The following is a 21,902-nucleotide window of genomic DNA, read 5'->3' as shown; positions in this document are numbered from 1 at the left end:
ATAGGCAGGAGATTAAAGAGAATGAATAGAACAGAAGAAAATAAACAGAATAATATGATTTACCTGTAAATTGGGAGGACGGGTGAATGAGGCCAAAATTCACTTCTGGACATGCCACGAGACATGTGCAGTATATGTGTGGGTACACTATGCCGGAACTGTTTTACTTAATTTCATCATTTCTGCACTTTATATATGTGTGTGTGTTATTTATGTAGGTGCGTTATTTCAAAAAATACGGTATGTCATTTTAAATTCATGTCATAGTTGTTTATGCTTTAACTCTCATGTTATTTTGATTATATTTAATGTACTTCCTTTTATACTTTATGATTCTGAGTGATTGATTTTTTTTTTTAATTTTTAGTTGTGTTGAACCCATGCTTGAATAATTATTTTCAGAGTGAAATTTAGTAGTGCAATATGGTGACCTTCATTGCTTACCATTCTTCTCACAGGAGTAAAATCAAGCTGGAGCCATCAAGAATGCAGCTCTGGTGGTTTTTAACCAGCCAGAAGCTCGTGCCACCACTTTTACTCAGGTTACCCAAGCAAGTTGTACATATGTAAACATAATCAGTTTCTAAATGAATTTGACTGGCCTGCATGTTACTCAGCTATATTCCTTATCCATCCATTGGCAGTAAGTTAGAAACGCATAGCTGCTGTTATGCTGAGTCATATAAAGCATGGTCAGGCAAGACTGACAACCCTGACTTTCTTTCTTTTTTTTTTTTTTTTTAATGATTTAGCTGCTAATGTTCTTACCATACACTTTAATAGACGTTATATATAATGAAAAGGGAAAAATGCATGTCTTTATGGATTATTTAATTTCCATTTAACGTTATGGAGTTTTGAACATGCTAAAGGCCTAAAGGAAAAATGTAACCACTCTGAACAACTTGTATAATAGCTTTCTCCCCATTACCAACCCCCCTTCTTTAAAATAGCCCCAAAAGAATGTAACTCATCGGTAAATTTTTTAGTGTCATAGTAAGTGTCCTGAAGGGTAATCTGCAATTTAAAGCAATCTCTTATTCAGATGCAAACTTCTTTAAGGTTTTTTTAATAGTAACAACCTAAATGAATTGGAATGTTTATATTTTGGCTGTTAGCAGCATGGGTACAATTTATATCTGCCTCATTTTTTTTTTTTTTTCATTTTAGGGATTATAGTATCACTTTATTTAGCAATCAACAAAGTATTTTGCATCTAGAATATGATCTCCTTAGAGATTCTGTTGATATTTTTCCCCAAATCTCTTAAAAAGGAGAGAAAAGGAAGTAAATCCTTTTGTATGCCAGAAAGGAAAAATATATATATAATGAAAGATAAACTTATAGATGGCATGCTCATCCTGAAAGTAGACCTGGATTCCACCTTCTTCATCCTGTTGGCCTCTCTGCCATTTGTGCTTTTTTTTCTCTCCTCTATTTCGTTCAGATCTGCTGGGAAACCTTCTTCTGAAGAATATTATTTAAATATATCATGTACTGCAGACTCCTATAGAGGAAGAGATCATTGTGAGCTCTTGCTCCTTTTGTGTTTTTCAAATGAAGGAGCTTTACATATCAAATGATTACAGCAATGAGTATAACTCTTTTCTACGGACTTCCATGGGGTGAACCATTAATCTCCTGATGTTGAAACCACAGTGTAGTACACAAATATGTTAACTAAATTTTTCAGTCCAATGCAATTATTTTTTAAAGAAATGTTAATGAATACTTTGTATTTAGTTGCAGTTTCCTCTCCTTCTATCACTAAAACTATAAAAGAATGCTCCAAATAAGCATATTTGGCTCTTTGGAAGAGGACATGATCATGCCATTTCTGGAGCATTCTTTTGTATTAGGAACAAAGTAATCAATCACTGCTTCTCTAGATGCATGAAAGATAATACCTTGTATATTAGGGGAATAGTGTCACATAAAGTGGGATCCAGGATGTATTATTGCTTACGCATATATGTAGGGACTAAAGAGAATTGCTTTTCCCTCTTATATATTAATTTTTCAGAAAAACATGAAATTTTGGCTCTTTATGATAATGGCTTCTTCTTCCCAGCTTCTTGGAAGGACGCAAGGTTAATTTCCTTATCCTCCAAGTAGCCCATTTTCCAAGGTATTTGAAGAAAAATGACCATCAGGTATATTATCTACCGATGTATCTAGGAAATTTAGCTGGACTGTGTCATGGAGCACAAACTAAGCAAGAACTAGTTTAAATTGACTTCCTTAGGTCTCAACCTACCAATTTACCAGAATAGGTCTGATTCTCCCTCATAAATATTTTCTACTGCCTTAGAGAATATACTAAATTACAGTACAGAGGACTTGGAGGGGGACAAAGATGTATAGGGAGGGTTTTGGATGGTTTCAACAGGAACCCATCTATGATTTTCTCCTGAAGAATGTGTAGTCCTCCTGGGAAAGTTTTCCAGTGAGATAGTGATGGAGGCAGAGGAGGGAAGGGAAGCTCTAATGTCCTTAATACAAACCAAAAAACCAAACCCATTGCAGTCAATTCCAACTCATAATGACCCTATAGGGAAGAGTAGAACTGCCCCTAGGCTTTCCAAGGCTGTAAATCTTTACAGGAGCAGACCTCCGGGTCTTTTCTCCCTTGGAGCCACTGGGTGGGTTTGAACCCCCAACATTTCAGCTAGCAGAGTCGCTCAACGGCACTGGGTAGTCAAGCACTTAATCACTGGGGAACAAAATGAGTCAAACATGCGTTTTGGGGCCACAGGTAATCAAACTGCAAAGGGATAGGCTGGCATGAATTTTGTGTTTCTTTTGCCATCTCCAGGAAGAGATTTAAAATTCCTGCTACTTACGGTTTAGAAAAATGTATAATTTATTCACGATAAAGATCAGTGTTATTTTCTGGATGAAACTTTTGATTTTTCTGGATGGTACTTTTGATTTTGCCATCATCCTTATTAAGAAAGTAATATCAAGAATTCATTTCTAGTATTAGTGTGTCACTTTGGTCCTGAAACCTATCCCAAAGTCAGCAAGAATATAACTTCCATTGTTTCATTGTGAAGATTTCTCTAGTAAAGTCACTTAGAGCCCTTTAGGTACAGTAAGATCCAGATGGAACAAAAGATTACCATTCCTGGAGACCAAAATCAAGTATTGAACACTTAATTTAATCAGTATTTGAAGTTATTCATTTTTTTTAAATCCGAATTTGTTTTTTTTAATGAAATTAGAATATATACATTTTCCCACAAAATTATATACAATCTTTACTAATCACGTTTTTTAAAAAATGTATCATAACTTCATAATGAGAAACAAGTGTGACTATAAAAAATATAGAACAAAATAGAAGGTAATATTTTCATTCCCTTTTTCTGTTGTGATTATTTTAAAAACTGCATGTACTTTCTAAAAGAAGACTGTTATTTTGTGATGTTGAAGTTTAATAGTAACTTATCAATGATGTGGAAACTAAAGCTTAGAAGTATATGGAAACTAAAGCTTAGAAGTATAGGGTTTAAAAAACCTAAATAAAATACTGTGTGCCTAGATGGTTATTTATTAGACCTTTAAAAAAAAAAAAAGACCTTTAAGAAGACTGTAATTCCATTCTGCCTAACTCATATGACTGTAATTATTCAGCACTTCAAATGTACCTAGCAGAGAGTCAATGGGAAGAGTACTGTAATAAGAGATTTCCACCAAAATAAACTTTTCAACTAACATTTTCACCTGAAGGCAAATGATTGCTGTTCACAGCAAATAACAATTGTCATTCTGCTTGATATCTTTAACGTCCTAACATCAGAGCCCATTTAAAGCTTTACTTGGGAAGGGTTGCTCTAACAATATCATTCAGTTTAGTAGTTTCCTGGTAAATGAGTACATGTAATAAAAAGGGAACCTAAACATCCAAATTTTGTGAAAGGGAAGTATAGAACTTGTCAAACTTGTTCCATTTCTAATCAGTTTGTAATTTGGTCTTTTATTCTTGTGGAATTCTTCAGTGAAAGATGTCCAGATTGGAGCATTTACAAGCAACCTCTATTTGAACATTCTTCTTTAAGTGTGTGAGTTCTAATAGCTCCATAAAATGATGTATCGTTGACAGTTCTAATTGATGAATATGCACTGCGGTTGGAAGAGTTTGTAATTATGACCTTATCTAAAGCTGAAGATATTTATAGTCTTGATTTGATTCATTTGTCTTTTTATGGACTCTTCACACATTCTAAGTTTTTTAGTTAACATATTTCATAATACTATGATGGTTGCCTCTTAATTCATTTTAAGAAATTTGAATCGATGTTATCAGAAAAAAGCTTTACAAATCAAATTTCTTGCCTAAATCTCAGGATATTGTTTAAAGTAAACCTTTTTGTTCATGAAATATTTCAATGTATATTTAGCTCTACCCTGCATAATAGAATTAGGAATATAACTTGAATTAATGCTGAAGCTCATGATCATGAAAAATGGAAACCACAAGCATTATCTTGAGCCAACAATGCTTAGTTATATATCTAGTCTACAAAATGTTTTTAAAGCAGAAAAGTCTGGGTTTGCTTATGAATCGTGAAAGAAATTTTTTAGTGAACATGGCAGAATGAAGTGTAAAAGACCCAAGTCTAGGGACTGACCCAGAATGACTTTCAACAAGACGATTAAAACCACATTTTCTCCACTAAAATAGACACTATATTGGCTGATGTTTAAGGATTAATGTGAGGCTTATATTCTTTTTTATTTGTAATCCAAGTACCGTAAGTGTTTTGTGTTGTTGTTAGTTGCTGTTGGGTTGATTCACTTACCAGGAGTGTAAAGGTATTTAAGTAACCTAGATGACAGGTAGACTTTGTGCTGTCCCACTTCAGGAGGAAGAATGAGGAAGGATGAAATCGCCGCTTCTTAAAGAGATTCTATTTTCCACTGGGCCTATAGATTCATGCACACAGAGCGGAAGGAGGGGCAACACTGTCAAAAATTTTCAGTAATAGTTTCCCTGACTCCAGGGTTAAACTCCAATTTACTTCATAGATTCCTCTCATTTCTGAATTAATGGGAGCCTGGTTTTGACATTGCACTCCTGATTATAAGATATATTGCTCATTGTTTACACAACTCAGAATCTTGAAGATTTGTGTTACTCTCCACGTGAGGGAGAATATTATTTGCATTCCATTGAATGTGAGAGGGAAGTATCAGATATGAGGCATTAGAAGTGGTTAATGATAGAATTAAAGAGTCTATGCATTAGTTCCCCCATGCATCTGTCAGTTTGTCATACTATGGGGGCTTGCATGTTGCTGTGATGCTGGAAGCTGTGCCACCAGTATTCAGATATCAGCAGGGTCACTCATATTGAACAGACTTCAGCTTAGCTTCCAGACTAAGCTAGACTAGGAAGAAGAACCTGGCTGTCTACTTCTGAAAAAAAATTAGCCAGTGAAAAGCTTATGAATAGCAGCAGAACATTGTCTAATATAGTTCCAGAAGATGAATCTCTCAGGTTGGAAGGCACTCAAAATATGACTGAGGAAGAGCTGCCTCCTCAAAGTAGAGTCGACCATAATGAGGTGGAGGGAGTCAAGCTTTTGGGACCTTCATTTGCTCATGTGGCATGACTCAACACGAAAAGAAACAGCTGCAAACATCCATTAATAATCAGAAAGTGGAATGTATGAAGTATGAATCTAGGAAAATTGGAAATCATCAAAAATGAAATGTAACACATAAACGTAGATATCCCAGGCATTAGTGAGGTGAAATGGAATGGTGTTGGCCATTTTGAATCAGACAGTCATATGATCTACTATGCTGGGAATGACAGCTTGAAGAGGAATGGTGTTGCATGCACTGTCAAAATCCTACAAGGACTACCAGTTAATACAACTGTTATTCAACTTTACACACCAACCACTAAGGCCAAAGATAAATTGAAGACGTTTACCAACTTCTGCAGTCTGAAACTGATCAAACATGCAGTCAAGATCCACTGGTAATTACTGGCAATTGGAATGCAAAGGTTGGAAACAAAGAAGAAGGATCTGTAGTTGGAAAACATGGCTGTGGCAAAAGAAATGATGTCAGAGATCGCATGATAGAATTTTGCAAGACCAACAACTTCATTGCAAATACCTTTTTTCAACAGCATAGACAGTGACTATACACATGGACCTCGCTGGATGGAATACACAGGAATCACATTGACTCCATTTGTGGAATTAGATGATAGAAAAGCTCAATATCAGCAGTCAGAGCAAGGCCAGAGGCTGACTGCCGGCCGAACAGACATCATATGTGAATTCAAGTTGAAGCTGAAGAAAATTAGAACAAGTCCACAAGAGCCAAAGCACAACCTTGAGTATATACCACCTGAATTTAAAGACCATCTCAAGAATAGATTTGATGCATTGAACACTAATGACCGGAGACCAGACAAGTTGTGCAATCACGTTAAGGATATCATACAGAAAGAAAGCAAGAGGTCATTAAAAAGATAGGAAAGAAAGAAAAGACCAAAATGGACATCAGAAGAGACTCCGAAACTTGCTCTTGAATGTAGAGTAGCTAAAGTGAGTAGGAGAAATGATGATGTAAAAGATCTGAACAGAAGATTTCAAAGGGTAGCTTAGGAAGACAAAGTATTATAATTGTAAAGTATTATAAAAGATGTGGAGTTAGAAAACCAAAAGGGAAGAACATGCTCAGCATTTCTCAAGCTAAAAGAAGAAAAAATTCGAGCATCGAATTGCAATAGAGAAGGATTCTATGAGCAAAATATTGAACAGCAGGAAGAATTGAAGGAAGATGGAAGGAATACAGAGTCACCAAAGGGAATTGGTCAGTGCTCAACATTTCAGTAGGTAGCATATGATCAAGAACCAATGGTACTGGAGGAAGATGTCCAAGCTGCGCTGAAGACGTTGGCAAAAAAAAAACAATGCTCTAGGAATTGAGGGAACACCACTTGAAGTATTTCAACAAATGGATGTAGCGCTGGAAGTGCTCACTCATCTATGCCAAGAAATTTGGAAGACAGCTACTTGGCCAGCCAACTGAAAGAGATTGACATTTATGCCTAGTCCAAAGAAAAGTGATCCAGCTGAATGCAGAAATTATTAAACAATATCATTAATATTACATGCAAGTAAAATCTTGCTGAAGATCATTCAAAAGTGGTTGCAGCTGGACGTCGACAAAGAACAGCCAGAAATTCAAGCCGAATTCAGAAGAGGACATGGAGGAAGGGATATCATTGCTGATGATAGATCCTGGCTGAAAGCAGAGAATACCAGAAAGATATTTAACTGTGTCTTATTGACTATGCAAAGGTATTCGATTGTGTGTATCACAACAAATTATGGATAACATTGAAGAAGAATGAGAATTCCAGAACACTTAATTGCATTCATAAGGAACCTGTACATAGTTCAAGAGGCAGTCCTTTGAACACAACAAGGGGATACTTTGTAGTTTAAAGTCAGAAAAGGTGTGTGTCAGGGTTGTATCATTTCACCATACTTATTCAGTCTCTATGCTGAGCAAATAATCTGAGAAACTAGACTATATGAAGAAAAACATGGTATCAGGATTGGAGGAAGACTCATTAACAACCTTTGATATGCAAATAACACAACCTTGCTTGCTGAAAATAAAGAGGACTTGAAGCACTTACGGATGAAGATCAAAGACCACAGTCTTCAGGACGGATTACACCCAAACATAAAGAAAACAAAAATCCTCACAACTGAATTAATAAGCAACATCATGGTAACGGAGACGAGAATGAAGTTATCAAGGACTTCTTTTTACTTTTGATTTACAATTGATACCCACAGAAGCAGCAGTCAAGAAATCAAAGGACGCATTGCATTGGGCAAATCTGCTGCAAAAGATCTCTTTAAAGTGTTAAAAAGCAAAGATGTCACCTTGAAGACTTAGGTGTGCCTGACCCAAGTCATAGTATTTTCAGTTGCCTCATATGCATGTGAAAGCTGGACAATAAATAAGGAAGACAGAAGAATTGATGCCTTTGAATTCTGGTGTTGGCGAAGAATATTGAATATACCATGGACTACCAAAAGAATGAAAAATCTGTCTTGAAAGAAGTATAGCCAGAATGCTTCTTAGAAGCAATAATGGCAGATTTCGTCTTATATACTTTGGAAATGTTATTAGGGGGGACCAGTCCCTGGAGAAGGACTCATGCTTGGTAAAGTAGAGGGTCAGGGAAAAAGAGCAAGACCCCCAAGGAGATGGATTTACACAGTGGCCACAACAATGGGCTGAAGTATAACAACGATTGTGAGGATGGCAAAGGACCAGGCAGTGTTTTTGTTCTGTTGTACATAGGGTTGCTGTGAGTCGGAATCCATTCGACAGCACCTAACAACAACATGTATTGGTTGTTCGTTAATTTATTAAACCCAACAGGCATTTATTAAATACAAACATTGGCGATAAAGCTAGGGATACAAAGATGGCAAAAGCATGATCTTTGCATCAAAAAATCAAGTCTAGGGATACACATCTTCTAGACAAACAAAATACACTATATTGAATTTTTGAAAAATTAATAAGCTGACCTTTCAGTGGATAAATATGTGGCTTCAAGATAAAAAGTATGTATTAATTCTATATCAGTACTAAGTTATTTATACTAAATAAAAGGGAACAATGTTAATTTTCCTATTTTTAATATTATTTCAATAAGAGAAAATATAGAAGTCTCTTTTATAAGTAGAATTTCTGTAGGTAAGACTTAAAAAACAAATTTTTTAAACTCTTAGATGAGTCTCATTTTCAAGTACGGCAAAGTCTGGATGACATTAAAACTTGGATCAAATTATTTGGCAAATTGTTACATTTCAACAATCTGCTTAAAAACAGATTACTTACCTAGTCATTCATTCATTTAATCAAGATTTAATGCTACGTGAAAAGCATATTGGAAATATAGAGTGTGCTTCTAAGTGTTGAATTATCCATACGACCTAAAATATGTGATTCCTGCCTCCTAAGATTTTACAAGCATGTTAGGGACACTAAAATTAATATGTCTGAAACAATAAATGAACATATAAACCCACGTTTTAACAAAAGTAAAAATGTACAACAAATCACAATAAAAATTTTGAACAATGTAGGGTGCATATTGTGAGTTGAAGATGGGTGGGGAAAATTAGAGTCCAGATTTGTCTGAAAAGCTTGATGAGGGGAAGGAAGCTTGATTGTTGCAAAAGATAGTGAAGAAAGGAATGGTCATCATGACCCCGTTCTTAAAGTCAATGAAATGCTTAGCAATCCAGCTACCTGGAAGTAGGAGTCATAGTTGGCGTTGCAGGCATCCTTTGGGACCTTCTGAATGTTCTGAACCAAGAGTCCCAGGAATATGTTGTCTAGTGGCGTCTCCCAATTACTGTCAAAGTCACTAGTTACTGCCTTCATTCCGTTAAATAATTTATTCATTCATCCATTCATTATTTAAGCAGTATTTATTGAGCACCTACAACACACCTAGCACTGATTTAGGTGCTGAAACATACTCCAGTGCCAGCCTGTGTATGTTGTTAGGTGCCATTGAGCCGGTTCCGACTGATAGTGACCCTATAGGACAGAGTAGAACTGCCCCATAGGGTTTCCAAGGAGCAGCTGGTGGATTTGAACTGCCGACCTTTTGGTTAGCAGCTGAGCTTTCAACCACTGTGGCAACCAGGGCCCAGCCTGAGTATGTGGACCACCCTAAATATGGATCCTCATTTTTTTTCCCTTGGACCCACCCCCTGCTCCTTCCCCATTCTGTTTGCAGTGTGAGCCTTTTTCCTAAAAGGAATGTTTTTCATCTTCTATTGTGGGCTGTCTATGGTTATATCAGAGTGATGAAGTTTCCGTTTTTCTGATTATCTGTTGTTTCAACATTCTGCAAATGGCAAGATTAGTATTTTCAGGTGGTGGTGTAGTGGTTAAGAACTATGGCTGCTAATCGAAAGGTCGGCAGTTCAAATCCACCAGGCACTCCCTGGAAACCCAATGGGGCAGTTCTACTCTGTCCTATAGGGTTGCTATGATTCGGAATCAACTCGAAGGCAACGGGTTTGGTGTTTTGTTTTTGTTCTCTATAACAGCATCATGATAATTAGAAGGATTGGAATAAGAGGATAATTTAGTCATTTTTTAGTCAGTTACATGCATATAAATACAGCTATACTTGTCTAAGAGTCTAACCCAAAGACAAAGAACAGGAAATTAGAAAACATCTAAAAAATTAGAATATTTGTAATAAATCTTTTTACTTTGATATTTCATTTTAGGATAAAATGTATTTGAATTTTAATGACAAAAATATTATGATTGTCTGTGTAGTATTATGATATACCTAATGTGTAGACAGAGAAATCAACAATCTTCAAACATCTTATATGGTCTTTAACTATTTTAGAAAAATAAAAAAAATAGTCCTGAAACTAGTTCTGTGAAGGCAGACGTATCTGATATTTTTGCTTGTATCATTGGTATTGTTAGATTACATGAGGTAAAAGCATTTTCAATCTCATATATTTCACAGAAAAATATTTTTACTTTATCAGCACCGCTACAAGTAAATATTTTATATAGATTATTGCCCTAAAATAAAGGCACCATCTTCCTAGAGAAAAGCTTCTAACCCTAGTCCAAATATGAGTAGAATGATTCCCCTAGTGAGTAGAGCATCCATTTTATAGAAGTTCAACATACTCTAATGTGCATTTTAATCATGTGCTTACTTCATCCCCTCTATACAATAGCTGTTCTCAGCTCAGCCATTTCCCGATGTTATGCATTAATGGTAATAACATTGTAACAGGTCCAAGAATGCTGTGGCCCAAACTACTCTGATTTTGTGTGGCACTCACACCTGGCCCTGCATCATTTCTACAGCATTTTAAGACTGGGATCCCTTCATTTATTCTGATCCCAAGAATGATCTGACCTGGCTAGAGTTTATTGCATTTCAAGATTTAAAGAAGTTTCTCTCTATTACATTTTTCTTTTGGTGATATTTGATTTAAGCTAAAGGAAAACAAAACAACAGGCAAAGATTCATTTCTGTCTGTACTAACAGGACAGGCAAGAGTGCCAAGTAACAAGTAGTTTCCAAATGCACAGTGAAACAAAGGAGTGCATTGGCCAAAGAGAATGCAAACTATCAGCTCTTGCTATAAAGCTAACAATGTCCTGCTCTTTCCGGAATTAGAAAACTACAGAAGATATTTAATAACAACTGGTAGTACATGTTTTCATGTCAATGAAAAGTGGATAAGTTTAGACTGTTGCTGTTTATGTGCATTGATCAAATCTTTTCTGCATTTGACATGAAAATACACTTGAGCAGCTTTCGTTGGTTGGGTCACAATTTTAGAATAAAACGAGCTCTACCATTTGCAAACTAACATACAAAAGTAAGAGCACAGAGGATCATATGATTCTGGCAGCTTATGCAAGTTTTCTGCAGGATTTTATTTCAGAACCTCTATACGTGGGCTTAAAAAATTATTTAAGTCGTTAGCACTACATTCAAAGAAAAAAAAATATATATATATACTGTTTTGCTGTATCTAATCTTGTGACCCACCACCTCTACCAAAGCGGATTGGCATTACATTTATTCTTAAATTACAGATCAAGGAAATGCATACAGAAGACATGGGGGCACACCTAATGAATTTTTCTATTATAGATTAAAGAAAATTTTTAAAAGTGTTTCTGTGGGGTTGATTTTCTGATTTACAGAAGCTAAATGCAACTAGTTCATCTGAAGGCAGCACAGTTGATATAGGAGCTCCTGCTGAGGGAGAACAACCTGAGGCTGAACCCGAAGAATCCCTGGAACCTGAAGCCTGTTTTACGGAAGGTGAGTGAAGGAATGCCTATGTGGTCGTTAGGCTTCTCTTGTCGAGCCATCTGTCGTTCCATCTCGCTCTCATTTATGTAACACACACATGCACACATATATATCTAACAACTGTTTACTCATTTGCTTATTTGTTTTGCTTTTTCAATATCAAAACAAAGGCAATTTCATAATAGGATTAAGACCAAGACCATCATGCAGTGCACTGTGGGCCCTATGTTTCAAATGGATCCACATTCAAAACAATGCCTCATTTTGCTTTAACACTTCTTATTGCAATAAAATCACAATAATGATAGGACTCATAGAAAAAAAAGGCAATTTTCAAAAGGTAAGATTTAATTTACATAATTCCAAAAACCAAACCCATTGCCATTGAGTCAATTCTGATTCATAGCGACCCTATAGGAAAAGTTAATGCTGCTCCATAGGGTTTCCAAGGAGTGGCTGGTGGATTTGAACAGCTGACCTTTTGGCTAACAGTCAAACACTTAACCACTATGCCATCAGGGTTCCAATTAGATTGCTCTTATTTTTGAGGATCCTATTTAACTCTAAGAAATGCTGCAGTCTGACTTCTCTGTGGCCTTCTAGAATACCTAACAGAAAAAAAGGACAAATTATACCTATTCCTCTTAGCTTAAGGAAGGAAGGGAGAGAGAGAGAAGGAAAATCAAAGAAATAATTTACTGTTTTGTCAGATTATAATGGATAATAATTGATAAATATACATTTAAAACTGCCTGGGCAACAGTTATCTGTACCTGTAAACGTTGAATTTTTTTACTTGTTCTGAATGAGGGTAATAGATAAGAGATCATGAAAGACCAAAATACACTATGAGTTGAGTTACATAATAGGAGATAACATGCATTGGAATAATCTCAAAGAATTTTCTGAAGATAAAGTTGTACTATTTGAGGTAAAAATAAGTTATCTATTGTAACATTAATACTGTGTATCAAACCACTCAAGATCTCTTAGCATATAATAAAAAATACTATTTTTGCTCACAAGTCCATGGCAGGCCAGGTGATTTTGCTGATCGTGGCTGGGCTCTCTCACATGTCTGAGGCCTCACATGAGACGACTGGGCTGCTGCAGCTCCGTTCCACACTTGTCTCCTCCTCCAGTACACTAGCCTACACTTGTAAAAAAAAAAAACAAAAAACTTGTAGCCATGGTGAAATCAAAGGAGCAAGAAAGGAAGCCTATATACCAAGAACCTGTCAAGCTTCCACTTTTGTCACGTTTGCTCCTATTTAGTTCATAAAAGCAAAGTCACCGGGGCAATCCAGATTCAGTGTGGGAGGTTGGTACTGATGACACAGAGACGCATAAAAAATAGGTGCAATACCATTGTTGTCGTTGCTGGGTGCTGTTGAGTTGATTCTGACTCATAATGACCCCATACGACAGTAGAACTGCTCCATAGGGTTTTCTTGGCTGTAATCTTTACAGTAGCGGATGGTCACGTCTTTCTCCCATGAAGCTGCTGGGTTGGTTCGAACTGCCAGCCTTTCAGTTAGCAGCTGAGGGCTCACCTGTTATGCCACCAGGGCTCCTAAGTGCAATACTACAAGATATAAATTATCTTTACTTCTTATATAAATCATGGGGTCCTTGAGTGGTATAAATAATTAACATGCTCAACAGCTAGTTAGCTGAAAGGTTGAAGGATTTACTCCACCCAGAGGTGCCTGGGAAGAAAGGCCTAGTGAACTACTTTCAAAAAATCAGTTATTGGGGCGGAGCCAAGATGGCGGACTAGGCAGACGCTACCTCGGATCCCTCTTACAACAAAGACACGGAAAAACAAGTGAATCGATCACATACATAACTATCTACGAACCCTGAACAACAAACACAGATTTAGAGACGGAGAACGAACTAATACGGGGAAGCAGCGATTGTTTCCAGAGCCTGGAGCCAGCGTACCAGTCAGGTACGGCACAAGCACAGAGAGCTGCTCCACCCCCCTGAACTAACCCCGGGAGGGAGACCAGCCGGTTCCGCGGGCGGCGTGGGACGCAGCTGGTAGGAGAAGTCCCCAGGAGGCAGTGACTGGTCTTGGAACGGGGAGAGCAGCGTCCCAGCCAGGGAACCATCCCGCCGGGATTTGGACTGGACGCAGGTACGGCATAAACACGGAGAGCTGCTCCACCCCCCTGAACTAACCCCGGGAAGCAGCCCAGCTGGGTCGCGCGGGCGGCGTGGGACGCAGCCGATAGGAGAAGTCCCCGGGAGACAGCGACTGGTATTGGAGCAGGGAGAACAGCGTCCCAGCCGGGACACTCGGTCACGGCACAAGCACGGGGAGCTGTTCTACCCATCTGAACTAACCCCGGGAGGGGGCCCACCTGGTTCACGGAGGCGGCAAGGCCACGCGGCTGGAGGGACGAGAAGTCCCCGGGAGGCACCGACTGATTTTGGAGTCGAGAGTGCACCGTCCCAGTAGGGGAGCCTTGACGCTGGGCGTGGGGCTGGAAGCGGAGGATCTGACCGTGACTCCAGCGGGCCAGACCCCCCAGGGGCAATCTCCACACAGCCAGCACACATAGGCGACGCACCCGCGGGAATCTCAGATATAATAGTCATTCCAAGCAAGACAAGCAACTCTGGCTATATTCTGAGGTGCTACTCTCCTATCTCTCTGTTCCCTCCCCCACCCTCCCCAGGCGGCTTCATTAACATCCGAATAGCCTGAGCCAGAGGGAGAACTCTGATAGGGGTCTGACTGCATTTTTTTTAGCGGATTTTCTGGAAAAACTAGTTTCCTAGTGATGGCTCGGAGACAACAATCCATATCAAACCACTTAAAGAAGCAGACCATGACAGCTTCTCCAACCCCCCAAACAAAAGAATCAAAATCTTTCCCAAATGAAGATATAATTCTGGAATTATCAGATACAGAATATAAAAAACTAATTTACAGAATGCTTAAAGATATCACAAATGAAATTAGGATAACTGCAGAAAAAGCCAAGGAACACACCAATAAAACTGTTGAAGAACTCAAAAAGATTATTCAAGAACATAGTGGAAAAATTAATAAGTTGCAAGAATCCATAGAGAGACAACATGTAGAAATCCAAAAGATTAACAATAAAATTACAGAATTAGACAACGCAATAGGAAGTCAGAGGAGCAGACTCGAGCAATTAGAATGCAGACTGGGACATCTGGAGGACCACGGAATCAACACCAACATAGCCGAAAAAAAATCAGATAAAAGAATTAAAAAAAATGAAGAAACCCTAAGAATCATGTGGGACTCTATCAAGAAGGATAACCTGCGGATGATTGGAGTCCCAGAACAGGGAGGGGGGACAGAAAACACAGAGAAAATAGTTGAAGAACTCCTGACAGAAAACTTCCATGACATCATGAAAGACGAAAGGATATCTATCCAAGACGCTCATCGAACCCTATTTAAGATTGATCCAAAAAGAAAAACACCAAGACATATTATCATCAAACTCACCAAAACCAAAGATAAACAGAAAATTTTAAAAGCAGCCAGGGAGAAAAGAAAAGTTTCCTTCAAGGGAGAATCAATAAGAATAAGTTCAGACTACTCAGCAGAAACCATGCAGGCAAGAAGGGAATGGGACGACATATACAGAACACTGAAGGAGAAAAACTGCCAGCCAAGGATCATATATCCAGCAAAACTCTCTCTGAAATATGAAGGCAAAATTAAGATATTTACAGACAAACACAAGTTTAGAGAATTTGCAAAAACCAAACCAAAGCTACAAGAAATACTAAAGGATATTGTTTGGTCAGAGAACCAATAATATCAGATATCAGCACAACACAAGGTCACAAAACAGAACGTCCTGATATCAACTCAAATAAGGAAATCACAAAAACAAACAAATTAAGATTAATTAAAAAAAAAAAATACACATAACAGGGAATCATGGAAGTCAATAGGTAAAAGATCACAATAATCAAAAAGAGGGACTAAATACAGGCGGCATAGAACTGCCATATGGAGAGTGATACAAGGCGATATAGAACAATACAAGTTAGGTTTTTACTTAGAAAAATAGGGGCAAATAATAAGGTAACCACAAAAAGGTATAACAACTCTATAACTCAAGATAAAAGCCAAGAAAAACGTAACGACTCAACTAACATAAAGTCAAACACTATGAAAATGAGGGTCTCACAATTTACTAAGAAAAATGCCTCAGCACAAAAAAGTATGTGGAAAAATGAAATTGTCAACAACACACATAAAAAGGCATCAAAATGACAGCACTAAAAACTTATTTATCTGTAATTACCCTGAATGTAAATGGACTAAATGCACCAATAAAGAGACAGAGAGTCACAGACTGGATAAAGAAACACGATCCATCTATATGCTGCCTACAAGAGACACACCTTAGACTTAGAGACACAAACAAACTAAAACTCAAAGGATGGAAAAAAGTATATCAAGCAAACAATAAGCAAAAAAGAAGAGGAGTAGCAATATTAATTTCTGACAAAATAGACTTTAGACTTAAATCCACCACAAAGGATAAAGAAGGACACTATATAATGATAAAAGGGACAATTAATCAGGAAGACATAACCATATTAAATATTTATGCACCCAATGACAGGGCTGCAAGATACATAAATCAAATTTTAACAGAATTGAAAAGTGAGATAGATACCTCCACAATTATAGTAGGAGACTTCAACACACCACTTTCAGAGAAGGACAGGACATCCAGTAAGAAGCTCAATAAAGACATGGAAGATCTAATTACAACAATCAACCAACTTGACCTCATTGACTTATACAGAACTCTCGACCCAACTGCTGCAAAATATACTTTTTTTTCTAGCGCACATGGAACATTCTCTAGAATAGACCACATATTAGGTCATAAAACAAACCTTTGCAGAGTCCAAAACATCGAAATATTACAAAGCATCTTCTCAGACCACAAGGCAATAAAACTAGAGATCAATAACAGAAAAACTAGGGAAAAGAAATCAAATACTTGGAAAATGAACAATACCCTCCTGAAAAAAGACTGGGTTATAGAAGACATCAAGGAGGGAATAAGGAAATTCATAGAGAGCAACGAGAATGAAAATACTTCCTATCAAAACCTCTGGGACACAGCAAAAGCAGTGCTCAGAGGCCAATTTATATCGATAAATGCACACATACAAAAAGAAGAAAGAGCCAAAATCAGAGAACTGTCCCTACAACTTGAACAAATAGAAAGTGAGCAACAAAAGAATCCATCAGGCACCAGAAGAAAACAAATGATAAAAATTAGAGCTGAACTAAATGAATTAGAGAACAGAAAAACAATTGAAAGAATTAACAAAGCCAAAAGCTGGTTCTTTGAAAAAATTAACAAAATTGATAAACCATTGGCTAGACTGACTAAAGAAATACAGGAAAGGAAACAAATAACCCGAATAAGAAACGAGAAGGACCACATCACAACAGAACCAAATGAAATTAAAAGAATCATTTCAGATTATTATGAAAAATTGTACTCTAACAAATTTGCAAACCTAGAAGAAATGGATGAATTCCTGGAAAAACACTACCTACCTAAACTAACACATTCAGAAGTAGAACAACTAAATAGAACCATAACAAAAAAAGAGATTGAAACGGTAATCAAAAAACTCCCAACAAAAAAAAAACCCTGGCCCGGACGGCTTCATTGCAGAGTTCTACCAAACTTTCAGAGAAGAGTTAACACCACTACTGAAAAAAAAAAAAACAAAAAAAAAAAACACCACTACTACTGAAGGTATTTCAAAGCATAGAAAATGACGGAATACTACCCAACTCATTCTATGAAGCCACCATCTCCCTGATACCAAAACCAGGTAAAGACATTACAAAAAAAGAAAATTATAGACCTATATCCCTCATGAACATAGATGCAAAAATCCTCAACAAAATTCTAGCCAATAGAATCCAACAACACATCAAAAAAATAATTCACCCTGATCAAGTGGGATTTATACCAGGTATGCAAGGCTGGTTTAATATCAGAAAAACCATTAATGTAATCCATCACATAAATAAAACAAAAGACAAAAACCACATGATCTTATCAATTGATGCAGAAAAGGCATTTGACAAAGTCCAACACCCATTTATGATAAAAACTCTTACCAAAATAGGAATTGAAGGAAAATTCCTCAACATAATAAAGGGCATCTATGCAAAGCCAACAGCCAATATCACTCTAAATGGAGAGAACCTGAAAGCATTTCCCTTGAGAACGGGAACCAGACGAGGATGCCCTTTATCACCGCTTTTATTCAACATCGTGCTAGAAGTCCTAGCCAGGGCAATTAGGCTAGACAAAGAAATAAAAGGTATCCGGATTGGCAAGGAAGAAGTAAAGTTATCACTATTTGCAGATGACATGATTATATACACAGAAAACCCTAAGGAATCCTCCAGAAAACTACTGAAACTAATAGAAGAGTTTGGCAGAGTCTCAGGTTATAAAATAAACATACAAAAATCACTTGGATTCCTCTACATCAACAAAAAGAACACCGAAGAGGAAACAACCAAATCAATACCATTCACAGTAGCCCCCAAGAAGATAAGATACTTAGGAATAAATCTTACCAAGGATGTAAAAGACCTATACAAAGAAAACTACAAAGCTCTACTACGAGAAATTCAAAAGGACGTACTTAAGTGGAAAAACATACCTTGCTCATGGATAGGAAGACTTAACATAGTAAAAATGTCTATTCTACCAAAAGCCATCTATACATTTAACGCACTTCCCATCCAAATTCCAATGTCATATTTTAAGGGGATAGAAAAACAAATCACCAATTTCATATGGAAGAGAAAGAAGCCCCGGATAAGCAAAGCAATACTGAAAAAGAAGAAGAAAATGGGAGGCCTCACTTTACCTGACTTCGGAACCTATTATACAGCCACAGTAGTCAAAACAGCCTGGTACTGGTACAATAACAGGCACATAGACCAATGGAACAGAATTGAGAACCCAGACATAGATCCATCCACGTATGAGCAGCTGATATTTGACAAAGGACCAGTGTCAATTAATTGGGGAAAAGATAGCCTTTTTAACAAATGGTGCTGGCATAACTGGATATCCATTTGCAAAAAAATGAAACAGGACCCATACCTCACACCATGCAGAAAAACTAACTCCAAGTGGATCAAAGACCTAAACATAAAGACTAAAACGATAAAGATCATGGAAGAAAAAATTGGGACAACCCTAGGAGCCCTAATACAAGGTATAAACAGAATACAAAACATTACCAAAAATGATGAAGAGAAACCCGATAACTGGGAGCTCCTAAAAATCAAACACCTATGCTCATCTAAAGACTTCTCCAAAAGAGTAAAAAGACCACCTACAGATTGGGAAAGAATTTTCAGCTATGACATCTCAGACCAGCGCCTGATCTCTAAAATCTACATGATTCTGTCAAAACTCAACCACAAAAAGACAACCCAATCAAGAAGTGGGCAAAGGATATGAACACACATTTCACTAAAGAAGATATTCAGGAAGCCAACATATACATGAGAAAATGCTCTCGATCATTAGCCATTAGAGAAATGCAGATTTAAACTACGATGAGATTCCATCTCACACCAGCAAGGCTGGCATTAATCCAAAAAACACAAAATAATAAATGTTGGAGAGGCTGCGGAGAGATTGCAACTCTCATACACTGCTGGTGGGAATGTCAAATGGTACAACCACTTTGGAAATGTATCTGGCGTTATCTTAAACAGTTAGAAATAGAACTACCATACAACCCAGAAATCCCACTCCTCGGAATATACCCTAGAGATACAAGAGCCTTCATACAAACAGATATATGCACACCCATGTTTATTGCAGCTCTGTTTACAATAGCAAAAAGTTGGAAGCAACCTAGGTGTCCATCAACAGATGAATGGGTAAATAAATTGTGGTATATTCACACAATGGAATACTATGCATCGATAAAGAACAGAGACGAATCTCTGAAACATTTCATAACGTGGAGAAACCTGGAAGGCATTATGCTGAGCGAAATTAGTCAGAGGCAAAAGGACAAATATTGTATAAGACCACTATTATAAGATCTTGAGAAATGTAGTAAACCTGAGAAGAACACATACTTTTGTGGTTACGAGGGGGGGAGGGAGGGAGGGTGGGGGAGGTTTTTTTTATTGATTAATCAGTAGATAAGAACTGCTTTAGGTGAAGGGAAAGACAACACTCAATACATGGAAGGTCAGCTCAAATGGACTGGACCAAAAGCAAAGAAGTTTCCAGGATAAAATGAATGCTTCAAAGGTCAGCGGAGCAAGCGCGGGGGTCTGGGGAACATGGTTTGCGGGGACTTCTAAGTCAATTGGCAAAATAATTCTATTATGAAATCATTCTGCATCCCACTTTGAAATGTGGCGTCTGGGGTCTTAAATGCTAACAAGCGGCCATCTAAGATGCATCAATTGGTCTCAACCCACCTGGAGCAAAGGAAAATGAAGAACACCAAGGCCACACGACAACTAAGAGCACAAGAGACAGAAAGGGCCACATGAACCAGAGACCTACACCATCCTGAGACCAGAAGAACTAGTTGGTGCCCGGCCACAATCGATGACTGCCCTGACAGGGAGCACAACAGAGAACCCCTGAGGGAGCAGGAGATCAGTGGGATACAGACCCCAAATTCTCATAAAAAGACCAAACTAAATGGTCTGACTGCGACTAGAGGAATCCCGGCGGCCATGCTCCCCAGACCTTCTGTTGGCACAGGACAGGAACCATCCCCGAAGACAACTCATCAGACATGAAAGGGACTGGTCAGCGGATGGGAGAGTGACGTTGATGAAGAGTGAGCTAATTATATCAGGTGGACACTTGAGATTGTGTTGGCAACTCTTGTCTGGAGGGGGGATGGGAGGATAGAGAGAGAGGGAAGCTGGCAAAATTGTCACGAAAGGAGAGACTGAAAGGGCTGACTCAAGAGGGGGAGAGCAATTGGGAGTAGGGAGTGAGATGTATGTAAACTTATATGTGACAGACTGATTGGATTTGTAAACGTTCACTTGAAGCTTAATAAAAGCTATTAAAAAAAAAAATCAGTTATTGAAAACCCTATGGAGCACAGTTCTACTTGACATACACGGGGTCATCATGAGTTGGAGCTAACTTGACGGCAACTGATTTTACTGGAATCTGAGTCACTATTACAGGTACAGAAATGTTTCTTTAAAATACCAGGAATCACTTCATTTTTGAATCATCTTTTTAATTAAGAGCTGTTTAATAATTTATACTCTGTCTTGGCCCCAAATCCATTGCCAAATAGTCATTGCTTATATAGAAGTTGACTTTTAATAATAATAGTGGCCTCAAATTGTTAGTATAGATGCTATTTGAATACAGCTAATTCTAAAAATATTTTATTTGGGTGATGCAAGTGTACATTAAGAACATTAAAGCTTTTTTAATTTAAACTTTAAATTATTTTTACATATGCAATCATGCAGATGTTAGAAAAGACAATCGATGTTAATAGATTCTTCCAAAGTTATCAGAGAAGGTTATGTTGCATACACCTATTGATTTTGGACTTAAATACACTGGTGAAAACATATTTTTATATTGTTAGGTTTTAAATAATTTTGGAGAGAGAGCTATTTGTTTGGCATAAGCGATGAGGAAAGCCACTTTTTTTACTATCTCCTAATGTTCTACATACATTTCAGTGCAGTTACTTCGTTACATTTGTTATGTAAAATATTCAAGGGGTATATCACAAAAATAAATTTATGTGGTATTAGTTATTACTCTTGTCAAGACAACTTATTTTTTGGGTCAAAATATTTGCATAATAATTATAGTAATATCAACTTTTGACAGTTGTTTCTTTGAAAGTTTTAAAAAATACTTAGTATGAAATATCACCAACATAATCTTATAGACATTAATAGTATATACAGATACTGACTAACCATCTTTAACAATTTGAATAT

General features: G+C 37.3%; 1 protein-coding gene across 11 annotated transcripts in view; it reads left to right on the top strand.

Moving 5' to 3' along the window:
• SCN2A (sodium voltage-gated channel alpha subunit 2) overlaps nt 1-21,902 on the top strand; it is a 97,398-nt gene that overhangs the window by 57,749 nt on the left and 17,747 nt on the right. For all 11 annotated transcript variants that reach the window (XM_023542881.2, XM_023542880.2, XM_064287046.1 and 8 more), the window contains exon 17: nt 11,767-11,887. In XM_023542881.2, coding sequence (XP_023398649.1) covers nt 11,767-11,887 — 121 coding nt within the window. The remainder of the gene's footprint in view (nt 1-11,766; nt 11,888-21,902) is intronic.

This window comes from Loxodonta africana, chromosome 6 (assembly GCF_030014295.1).
Source record: "Loxodonta africana isolate mLoxAfr1 chromosome 6, mLoxAfr1.hap2, whole genome shotgun sequence".
Classification (NCBI taxonomy): domain Eukaryota; kingdom Metazoa; phylum Chordata; class Mammalia; order Proboscidea; family Elephantidae; genus Loxodonta; species Loxodonta africana.
This window is presented reverse-complemented; position numbering and strand designations above follow the sequence as displayed.